An 11,409-nucleotide genomic window follows, 5' to 3' on the forward strand; every position below is an offset into this window, starting at 1 on the left:
TGCTTAACAAATTCCATTAACTACTAAATACCATTATTCTGTTATTATTATTCCGCTTTCCTGTGCGAAAGCAGAAGTTTCTGGGGGTTCTGGGTGTGTCCTGGAGAGCAGGTAAGGAGCCACCGAAGCCCCATCAGCCTCACCCCACCCTCCCACCCAGGCTGTAAACTGATCTCTCCCGGGCCCAAGGCCCAGCCCAGCTCCTAACGGATAAATAGAGGTGCCAGAGGCATGCAGAGGCCACTCTCACAAAGGACCGTATACCGTCCCGCTTCGACCAGCACGAGAAGACCCTTCCCAGCCCCCCTCGCCATGGCCACACACTTCAGTTCCCGCTCCGCCGTCCCAACCAGCCGGGTGAGCTTCACCAGGGTCAGCTCGGTGGGCTCCTCCAGGGGCACAGGGGGCTTCGGCAGCAGCAGCCTTTTCAATCTGGGGGCCGGCAGCGGACGGAAGATCAGCTCAGCCGGGCGCTACTATGGGGTCGGGAGCGCAGCCGCCTTCGGGCCTGGGGCCGGCATCCAGGAGGTGACCATCAATCCGAGCCTGCTGGCCCCCCTGAACTTGGAGATCGACCCCCTGCACCAGAAGGTGCGGAAGGAGGAGCGTGAGCAGATCAAGGTCCTCAACAACAAATTCGCCTCCTTCATCGACAAGGTGAGTAGGCCCCCCTCCTCCAGCGACCCCATCTCCCCTCGCCCAGCTTTCTGCCACTCCCAGGCCCACCTCGCCCGCCCCCTTAGAATTCAGTCTGATCGGGTTTCCTTTCTCTGGGGCTGTCGTGGCCACCTGCAGGTGCTTTATTTTGTTAGTATGTTAGGTTTTGTTCTCTGTCTCTCTCTTTTAGACTGTGAGCCCACTGTTGGGTAGGGACTGTCTCTATATGTTGCCAATTTGTACTTCCCAAGCGCTTAGTACAGTGCTCTGCACATAGTAAGCGCTCAATAAATACGATTGATGATGATGATGGTGATGGCCCTTCTCTTCCGGGTTTCCCTGTTACCGCCTCCCCCTGCATGCCCCCGACCTCAGACCCCCACCCCAAGATCCCAGGAGGTCGGTTTCCTTGCTACGAGGCCTGAGTGTGACGCACAGGGATGACCCGTGAGTCCTGGGGAGATGAGGGGGCTCTGATCCATCAATAAATCAATCACATTACTGAGCGCTTATTGTGTGCAGGACACTGTACTAAGTGCTTGGGAGAGGACAAACAACGATACAGTAGACACATTCCCCAACCACAACGAGGTTACAGTCTGGACGGGGAGACGGACATTAATAGAAATAAATAAATTGTGGTTACGTTCATAAGTGCTCTGAGCGCCCTTTTTTATTGTCCTCTCCCAAGCCCTTAGTACAGCGCTCTGCACACAGTAAACGATCAGTAATAACAACTGATTGATTGAGGGACCCCAGTGCCATACTGGACCATGGGGAGGGGCCCCTATGGTCAACAGGTCTGGACCATCGGCGCCCCCTGATGGTCAGCTCGTCCTCTGGACTGTAAGCCCGTTGAGGGCAGGGAATATGTTGTGCTTATTGTTCTATTCCTACTCTCCCAAGCACTTAGTACAGTGCTCTGCACACAGTAAGCACTCGGTATATACGACTGAATGGAAGACAGTTGAATAAGTCAGTGGGTCAATTGCATTTACTGAGCGCTTACTGTGTGCAGAGCACTGTGCTAAGTACATAACAACAACAGAATAGGCATATTCCCTGCCCACAACAAACTTCCCCAACCAGGGCTCCTGAGGTCATCCAGGCCAAGCCCCCGCCTGATCCTCCCATTCCCCCGTGCCCCTCCAGGTGCGGTTCCTGGAGCAGCAGAATAAGATGCTGGAGACCAAGTGGAGTCTGCTTCAGGAACAGAAATCAGGCAAGAGCAGCAACATCCCCACCATGTTCGAGAGCTACATTAGCTCCCTCAGGCACCAGCTGGACGGGCTCCTGAGTGACCAGGGCCGCCTGGAAGGCGAGCTGAAGAGCATGCAGGACCTGGTGGAGGATTTCAAGAACAAGTAATGGGCAGCGACCGGAGCCCGGATGTCCATGCGGCAGGGTCCGGGTGGGGTGGTGGTAGCTTTGAGGGTGAGGGAGACTTAAAGGAAAACGTGATCTGCCCCTGCCCCGATGCTCAAAGCCATGGGGTTACACCCCCACCCCACCATCTCTGGAGGCCTGGTAGGGAGGCTGAGGCAGAGGCTTGAGAAGAAGAGCGAAGAGAGGAGAGAAGCCAAGGCAAGGATTCGGAACAGGGGTGGAGGCGGAAGTATGTGACTGGAGCAGAGGCCAGGAGACAGCTGGAAAAAAGGGCGATCTTAACCACCTTGTGTCCCTGGGAGACTGGGATTGGAAGGGGGTAGATTAGATCCCCAGAGGATAAGGATGACCAGCACATCTCCTTTATCTACACTCTCCGCCTCTGTGACGTTCTCCACTGGTGATTAGGACTGGATCACACTGACCTTTGGGGTTCAAAATTCAAAGGCCCCAGGAGTGGGTGTGGAGAGGTTCCTTTCGGATCTCTTGAACCCAATGATAGATTTGCTGGCCCTAGATCAGGATGGTGGGTGGGGAGGGGAGTGGGGAGTCATCTGGGGAGCCACGCCCCCCCCAGCCCAGGAAGTGGGAGAGGAGAAGGTGCTGGATGTTCGTGCCTGGAAGCGGGGGACTGAGTAAACAGAGCGAGATGGGTGGAGCAGCCAGGGAACCAGACCTGTATCCTGGGGCTTGGGAGTGGGGACAGGTGCAGGAGGGCAACAGGTGCAGGAGGAGGAGGGAACCAGTTAAAAGCTGGGGGTGGGGTGTGGAGCCATTATTATACCTGGGATCTGCCCACACAGAAGGGTAGGTGGGGGTAAGTTATTCATTCGTTCAATTGTATTTGTTGAGCACTTACTATATGCAGAGTACTGTACTAAGCACTTGGGAGATTATAGTATAACAATATAACAGACACATTTATTATTTACTTTATTAATCATATATATTGAGTACTTACTGTGTGCAAACCACCGTACTAAGAGCTTGGGAGAGTACAATATAACATCAGACACATTTCCTGCCCACGACAAGCTTCCAGTCTAGAGGGAGGAGACAGATATTAATATAAATAAATAAATTACAGAGAAGTACAGAGAAGGGGTGGGGGAGGGCAGAGGGGTAGGGGGTGGGATTGGCTGGGAGGAAGTACATGGCTACTTCCCCTGCAATCTGCATGCCTTGCTCACCCTCTGACCAAATCCTGCCCACACCCTTTCTCCTGGACTTCCTTCTGTTCCCTCACCTGACAAGTGGGCCAGGAAGTGATTTGGGGGTGGGGGTCAGCCGGGGTGGGGGGCGAGGATTCTTGCCCAGTTGTCTCCACCAGCCTGGGGTGAGATCTGGTAATCCTGGACAGGAAGACAGAGCCCCTTTGTGCCCAAGCGAGGTACCCGCCTCGAGACACAACGGCCTCTGTCCTGATCTCCACGGAGGATTATCCCAGGATTCCTGAGCCAAGGGGCACAGGAGGGGAGCCAGGGGGAGGAGGGGTTTAGGGAACAGAGAGGCAGGAGGCAGCCCCAGGGCAGAGAAGCAGGTGGAGCTTCTGGGCTCCTGCTTTAGGACCTGGTTGGATGAGTGCATCTGCACAGGCTCGCTCCACCCCTATGTCTCCCTCCTCTCTCTCCCGCCTCTTTCTCTCTTTTGTCTTTGCTTCCACCTCCTCATAGTTCCCCCACCTCCTACCCTGGCCCAGAGTCCCAGGAAAAACCCATAAAGAAACCGCTGCCCGATTTCTTTGAGATCCTCCTCTCTGGATTCCAGTGCCCATGCCAAGAAGCATGACTTAGAGCAGGGCCCTGGCAGTCAGAAGATCATGGATTCTAATCCTGATCCGCCACTTGTCTGCTGGGTGACCTTTGGCAAGTCACTTTACTTCTATGTGCCTCAGTTACCTCATCTCTAAAATGGGGAATGAGACTGTGAGCCCCACGTGGGACAGGAACTGTGTCCAGCCCAATTTTCTTGTATCCACCCCAGCACCTAGTACGGTGCCTGGCACATAATAATAATAATAATAATGTTGGTATTTGTTAAGCACTTACTATGTGCCAAGCACTGTTCTAAGCACTGGGGTAGATACAAGGTAATCAGGTTGTCCTACACGGGGCTCACAGTCTTCATCTTCATTTTACAGATGAGGGAACTGAGGCCCAGAGAAGTTAAGTGACTCGCCTGAGGTCACACAGCTGACAAGTGGAGGAGCCGGGATTTGACCCCATGACCTCTGACTCCAAAGCACGGGCTCTTTCCACTGAGCCACATTGCTTCCCACATACTAACTGCTTAACAAATAACATTACTATAATTATTATTTTCTCTCCCCGCAGGTACGAGGATGAAATCAATAAGCGCACCTCTGCCGAGAATGAGTTTGTGGTCATCAAGAAGGTGAGGGGGGGCTGTGGCGAGCCCTCCCCCTGCTAACTGGGGCATTGTGGGAGGGATCAAAACTTCCCATCCTCTAGGAGAGCAGTGCTGGAGTCCCAGATTCGAATGGTTCAGCCTCCCTGGATGTGCTGTGTGATTTGGTGAAAGTTATTTGCCCTCTCTGACTCTTTCTGTCCTGATATGGCAAATGGTGTGTGTATGTGGGGGGATTTCCCTGCCCTTTCCAAGGACCATGCAGGAAGAGACATGTAGCAGATAATTGTACTTACTGAGTGCCTACTGAGCGCAGTGCCATGTTCTAAGTGCGCGGAAGTTACAGCAAAGCCCCAACATGTATTCCCTATCCACAAGGAACTTTTATATACTTACAGTCATTCATTCAATTGTATTTATTGAGTGCTTATTGTGTGCGGAGCACTGTACTGAGCGCTTGGGAAGTACAAGTTGGCAACATAGAGAGACGGTCCCTACCCAGCAATGGGCTCACATGCACACAGTTGAGGTATTTATGAAGTGTCTACCATGTGCTAAGCATTGGGATGGATTCAGATAATCATTCCATCACAAACTGAGCCCTGGGCAGGGTGGGAACTAAGAGGGTGGGGACAGAAGGTATCTTATTCCCATTTTACAGATGAGGAAACTGAGGCCCGGAGAGATGAAATGACTTGGCCCAAGGTCATACAGCAGGGCAGGGGTAGAGCTGGGGCTAGAGCCAGGGTTTCTTGGCTTCCGGTCCCACGTTCTTTCCATTCGGCCACACTGCCTCCAAGTTGTCATTGGAGGATTAGTGGCTTTGTTATCACTGGGGATGGAGCTCTGTAGCCTGGTCCTACCGCCTCTACTCTCCCCTCCTTCCTCAATCAGTCAATCAATGAATGGTATTTATTGAGCACTTACTATGGATAGAGCACTGAACTAAAGAGTTGGGAGAGTACAACAGAGTTGGCAGACACAATCCCCACCCACAGTGAGCCTACAGTCTAGAAGGGGAGACAGACATCAATATAAATGAGTAATTTATAGATATCACAGTTGAAAGATATGAACATAAGTCCTTCAGGGTTGAAAATGGGGTGACTTTCAAATGCTTAAAGGTCACAGATCCACATGCACCAAGCAGAGTGGACTAATAATAACTGTGATGTGTTGAGTTGTTAGTAGTGCCAAGCACTGTACTAAGTGCTGGTGTAGATACAAGATAATCAGGTTGGACCCAATCCCTGTTCCAAAGTGGGCTCACAGCCTAAGTAGAAGGGAGAACAGATATTGACTCTCCATTTTTCAGGCCAGGAAACTGAGGCACAGAGAAGTTAAGTGACTTGCCCAAGGTTAAACAGTAGGCAGCCCAAAGGTCCCCGGACCGGTGTCCAGGTCTCCCCTGGCTAGTCCAACTGGAACTTCTCCATTCTCCTGGGGACAGAGTAGGGGAGGAGCTCTTACAGGCCGGGGGTCTCTGACCTCTGTCTCATCACCCCCATAGGATGTGGACAACGCCTATATGAACAAGGTGGAGCTGGAGACCCAGGTGGACTGCCTGACTGACGAGATCAAGTTCCTGCGTACTCTCTATGAGCTGGTGAGAGCCGGCCGGAAACGGGCAGGCGATAGAGCCCATCTGGAACGGGGGCAGGCGATGGAGCCAGCCAGGAACAGAGATAGGCAATAGAGCTGGCCAGTAGGCCCAGGCATCTGCCTCGGGTCGGGGAAGCCCTTGATCAGGAGTGTGGGGGGCAGAGGAGGAGGATGGTAAAGGGAGTAGCTGGATGCGACTGAAGGCTGGGAGATCTGGGGAGGAGAAGAGGGGTCTGCCGAAGGAGGGGGCCTGATCCAGGTCTTCCTCTGGGCCCCAGGAGCTGAATGAGCTGCAGGCCCAGATCTCGGACACGTCGGTGGTGCTGTCCATGGACAACAACCGCAGCCTGGACCTGGACAGCATCATTGCCGACGTCAAGGCCCAATACGAGGAGATCGCCCAGCGCAGCCGGGCCGAGGCCGAGACCATGTACCAGATCAAGGTGGGTGAGAGCACGTGTGTGTGTGTGTGTGTGTGTGTGTGTGTGTGTGTATGTGTGTGTGTGTCCATCCCCCTGCCTCCACAATGGGGACCACCAATCCCAGTTTCCCAGGTCTGGGTAATCTTCCCCACCCTCAGGAGAGACAGAAAATGTGTTGGTTACAATCAATCAATTTATTTACTAAGCGCCCACCGTCCTTCTCAGAATAGTTTGTGAAAGCGGCAGTACTACCTACAGTCTTCATTCCTCCCTGCCAGTCACTGCCAACTCCAACCACCTTTCTTCTGACCCATTTTCCCAGCCTGCCCCTCTGCTCCTCCGAACGGTATTTCCTAACTGGATGACCCGGTTGTTCATATAATTTAATGATGGTATTTATTAAATCCTGGCTCTGCACTAAGGTAGAGGTGAGAAGAGTCAGATCGGACATCCATGGAACTCACCGTTTCAGGGGGAGGGGGAGCAGGCAACGTCTCCCCATTTTATGAGAGGTGGAAACTGAAGCCCAGAGTGGTTAAGTGACTTGCCTACAGTCACACAGCAGGCCCGTGCCAAAACTGGGACTAGAATCAGGGCCTCTTGCTTCCCAGCCCAGCGCTCCTTCCAGTGAGCCCCACTGTGCCACTGCCTGAGTGACCCTGATTTATCGGAGGGTTCTGTCTTCCCTTGGCCCCACTCACCCCCTCTCCAGTTCGAGACCCTGCAGGCTAAAGCTGGAAAACATGGCGAAGACCTGCGCAATACCAAGAGTGAGATCAGCGAGATGACCCGCAACATCCAGAGGCTGCAATCTGAGATAGACAACATCAAGGGCCAGGTAAGGCTGGTGGGGTGGGCAGGGGTGGACGCAGGGGAGAGAGACAGGTGCCGTTTACTCTGTCCAGAGATTTGCATGGGTGGGAGAGCAGGAGACACTAGACTGTAAACCCACTGTGGGCAGGAAACAAGTCTTCCAAGTCAGTTTCTTTGTATGACGGTGATGGCATTTATTAAGTGCTTACTGTGTGCCAAGCACTGTTCTAAGCGCTGGGGAGGTTACAAGGTGACCAGGTTGTCCCACGGGGGGCTCACAGTCTTAATCCCTATTTTACAGCTGAGGTAACTGAGGCCCAGAGAAGTTAAGTGACTTGCCCAAAGTCACACAGCTGACAATTGGTGAAGCTGGGATTTGAATCTATGACCTCTGACTCCAAAGCCCATGCTCTTTCCACTGAGTACTCTCCTGAGCATTTAGCACAGTGCTCTGCACACAGTGAACACTCAATACCACTGATTAATTTACAATCCCTTGGGTCTAGAGCCGACCCCTTGACCACCACCATGAGGAGCTCCCAGCTTGTCTGGGATATTTTGGTTGCAAAATGAAGTAGGAGAGGTGATGTAGTGTGTAGGGCAAGAGGAAGAAAAGGGAGAGTAAGCCTGGAGGGGGAAGCGTGGGCTGTGAGGGGACAGAGGTGGGTGCATGGGGGGCTTACCCCTGGGTCCTCCACCCCGTAGCGTGCCAAGCTGGAGGCTGCCATCGCTGAGGCAGAAGAGCGTGGAGAGCTGGCGCTCAGGGATGCCCGGGCGAAGCAGAATGAGCTGGAGGCTGCCCTGCAGAAGGCCAAGCAGGACATGGCCCGCCAGCTGCGCGAGTACCAGGAGCTGCTGAGCATCAAGCTGGCTCTGGACGTGGAAATTGCCACCTACCGGAAGCTGCTGGAGGGAGAGGAGAGCAGGTGGGAGAAGGGGAGCGGGGACCACTGGGGCTCCAGATCCAAACTCCTATGGATGACCCGGAGTCGGGAGGTTGGGGAAGACAGTACCCCCCAGCTCCTGAGAGAGCCCGGGGGATGGAGGCCTGGAGAGAGGTTACATCTCCTGTGCCCCCCAGCATGCAGGCTGGGTCTCTTCAGGCCAACGATCCAGGTTGAGGGATCCCCCAAATGCCCTCGGTTTGGCAGCCACCCCTACCTGCAGGCCCCAAAGGCCTCTTGGACCCAGCGGGGACGTGACATTTGATAAGGGCACCGTCCAGTGTCCAGCCCCCTCCTCCTGGGTGAATGGTGGGGGGAGGAGTTCCCAAATATTCCCCCATTTGGGGGTTCCCAAAACTCAGCAGAGAGCTGGCAAGGTTGGGATTCAAAACAGGGCTGGGAGGAGTCATTCTGTCCAACCTGTTGCCTCTGGGCTTGAAGTGTAGCCATTTTCTTCCCTGTCACCCCCATCTCTCCCTTCTCCAAGCTGAGCCATCCCGGCTCCTTCCTCCTGCGACCTTTGTTCCCGGTTTAGTGGGGTGAGGGGCTTGGGCGGGGGGCCAAAATCTCTCTCCGCCTGGGGCCAGAGGCTTGTTTGCAATGGGAAATGACTCAGAGCGGGCTGCTTCCCATGAATATTTTATCTCCAGTGGTATCAGCCTGCCCCATGCTCCACTCCCTGGCTCCAGGCCAGGAGCTCCTCCCCAGTCCTCTCCTCCCATCCCTGCCCCATCACCTCCTCGAAGCTGTTTCCACCCTCACAGGGCTGCTTCTCTTCCAGGCTGGCCGGTGATGGCATCAGTTCGGTGAACATCGGTAAGTCCCATGGGTCGAAAGATTCTGCTGCCTTAGAACCCGGGCCTTGGGCCCACCGCCTAGGGTCTGGATGTGGCCCATGGTCTAAGGGAAGCCCGGTCCCCAAGGTATCCATCCATTCTCCATTACCCATGGTGTGGCCGGGGGCAGGGATAGGGAGATCCTGGATAATTGAAAAGTGCGGATCATTCACAACTTCCTTTGGTTGCTTAGCTTCCAACCACGTTCGGTGGCCCTTCTCTGAGGAGTGGGTTTCCTAGGGGCTCCTTCCTGTTCACTACCTCTTGTGGGGTTCCTGCTCTAAGGGGCTAGGGCTCTCCTGACTCAGTGCCCCAGAACCAACCAGCTTCTCCAAGGGGACTTAGAAGATGTCCAGACCCTGGCCCTGCTGATCAGTCAGCAAGAAGCAGCCCAACCAGTTCTACCGGCTGCCTCTGTGTCTCCCAGACAGGAGACTGGGTCAGAGTTCACAACCCCCACCCCAAACCCTCTCCAAGGACACACCAGGGAGAAAGTGGGGGTGCAGGGGAAGTTGGGGTAGGAGGCCTGGGGGTGACCGATTGCTGGGGAGTGAGGGTGTGGGCTGTAGAGTGATCTCTTTGGGTAGGGGGACACAAGAAGGGGGAGGCAGAGGGAAGTTTTGCTAACAAGGCTTGCAGTGACCTGTCCTCAGAGGCCTCTGCGGTCCCTAAAACACAATCCCCCAGTCCCCAGATCTCCCCATCCCTCCTCTCTTCCATCCCACACCTCTCAGTTCCAGATTTTTTGCCTTGAACCTTGCCTCTCTGGGGCCCCAGTGGCCTCCAACCCATTTTAGGACATTGTGTCTAATAGCAGGGCCTGGATCCACTTGGGTTCAGAGGCAGGGGGCCAGACAAAATGACCCCAGAACCTCACATCCTGACACTCCTTGGGAGGAATGCTGATGCTCCCTCTTGTCTTCCCCAGCCAAGGTCAACAGCTCCAGGAGTTACCACAGCCAGGGACAGAACTTTGGCTTCGGGGGCACCATGGGCCACAATGCCCTCAACTTCGGTGTCAGAGCCACCACCTCCCCGGGGGCCACTGCGGTCAACCAGACCTACTCTTACCAATTCACCACTTCTAGCCAGAAGAGCGACCGCAACTAGGATGGAAACCAGTCCAGCTAGGTGGGGGCAGAGAAAGAAATGGGGCTAGGCATGCCCCCAGACCCCCAGGCCCTGCCCCTGCCCCCCAGTAATGCCACAGTGGTGAATGAAACTCCTGCATGCCCCCATCAGCCTAAGCCTCCCCCCGCCCATTGTCCAGTTTGTCATGTGATAGAGACCAAGTGACCTGCAGGTAGACCCATGAGCTAATAAAGGCGGCTTCTCTTGCTGCTGTTGTCTTGACTCTTCACTTAGCCAGGGTTCTCGTTGGGGCAGAGGGGAGATGGGGTGGTGTGGGAGGGGTCCCCCCAGCCCCCCAGCACCAAAGAAGTTTGGTTTGTCCCACAGACTTGGGCAGTTCCAACACAATTAGACCCCCCCCCACCCCAGGACCGAGACCTCATTCGTTCATCCATGGATCTAACTGCACTCCCTCTCGCTGCAATTGTTGGTTACCACATTGCGCTTCCATTGGATGACCTCAACAACAACAACAATAATAATAATAATAATGATAGCACTTATTAAGTGCTTACTATGTGCAAAACACTGTTCTAAGCCCTGGGGAGGTTACAAGGTGATGAGGTTGTCCCACTGGGGGCTCACAGTCTTAATCCCCATTTTCCAGATGGGGGAAATAAGGCCCAGAGAAGTTAAGTCACTTGCCCAAAGTCACATAGCTGACAAGTGGTGGAGCTGGGATTTGAAGCCACGACCTCTGACTTCAAAGCCCGTGCTCTTTCCACTGAGCCATGCTGCTTCTTTAGGTGATAAGGGCTGCTATTAGCGGTCACAGAGGTCAGAAAGCCTGCTCTCCCCTTCTGGTCCCTCAGAGACACCTCCTTGCTCCAAACTCAGCAACCCCTCCACCACTCAGACTGCCGCTTTGTGGCAGAGTGCCCACTGTAGCATGTTGGCAGAGTAGCCCATGCAGCACTTGGCACCACCCCCCTGCCCCTGCCCACCCGCCTGCCCCTCGTGCCAGAGGAATGCACCCAGACTGGCTTGTTGCCTTTCCCGCTCTTATCTGCTCTTGCCCTGCTCCGGCAGGCCCAGCCCCGGGGTCTGTTCCTGCTCCTGGTCTGGCCTGGGGCCCGGGCACAGGACTGTCGGCCACTGGAGAATGAGACCAGTCAAGCCTGCTGGGGTTTCGGGGAAGGCGGGCCAACTTCCTGTCTAGCTCAGTCTGTCAGTCAATCGTATTTATTGAGCGCTTAGTGTGTGCAGAGCACTAAGCTCTTGGGAGAGTACAGTAGAACAGTAATAATAAAT

The 11,409-nt window shown here is 54.4% G+C and overlaps 1 protein-coding gene across 1 annotated transcript; it reads left to right on the plus strand.

Moving 5' to 3' along the window:
• The first annotated feature begins 233 nt into the window (after window positions 1-233).
• On the plus strand, window positions 234-10,380 carry KRT7 (keratin 7). The gene is made up of 9 exons (XM_038752166.1): window positions 234-657; window positions 1,810-2,021; window positions 4,377-4,437; window positions 5,921-6,016; window positions 6,291-6,455; window positions 7,147-7,272; window positions 7,953-8,173; window positions 8,973-9,007; window positions 9,956-10,380. The coding sequence occupies exons 1-9, from the start codon at window positions 313-315 to the stop codon at window positions 10,135-10,137; spliced, it is 1,443 nt and encodes a 480-aa protein (XP_038608094.1). The 5' UTR covers window positions 234-312; the 3' UTR covers window positions 10,138-10,380.
• Window positions 10,381-11,409: the final 1,029 nt, after the last annotated feature.

Source organism: Tachyglossus aculeatus, chromosome 10 (assembly GCF_015852505.1).
Source record: "Tachyglossus aculeatus isolate mTacAcu1 chromosome 10, mTacAcu1.pri, whole genome shotgun sequence".
NCBI lineage: Eukaryota > Metazoa > Chordata > Mammalia > Monotremata > Tachyglossidae > Tachyglossus > Tachyglossus aculeatus.

What these genes read in the sequence shown, in the direction of transcription:
- KRT7 (XM_038752166.1), top strand. Translation starts at nt 313, where the DNA reads ATGGCCACACACTTCAGTTCCCGCTCCGCCGTCCCAACCAGCCGGGTG. An exon ending in AGTTTGTGGTCATCAAGAAG is followed by an intron (nt 4,438 to 5,920) that starts GTGAGGGGGGGC and finishes TCACCCCCATAG; the next exon opens with GATGTGGACAACGCCTATAT. An exon ending in TGCGTACTCTCTATGAGCTG is followed by an intron (nt 6,017 to 6,290) that starts GTGAGAGCCGGC and finishes TCTGGGCCCCAG; the next exon opens with GAGCTGAATGAGCTGCAGGC.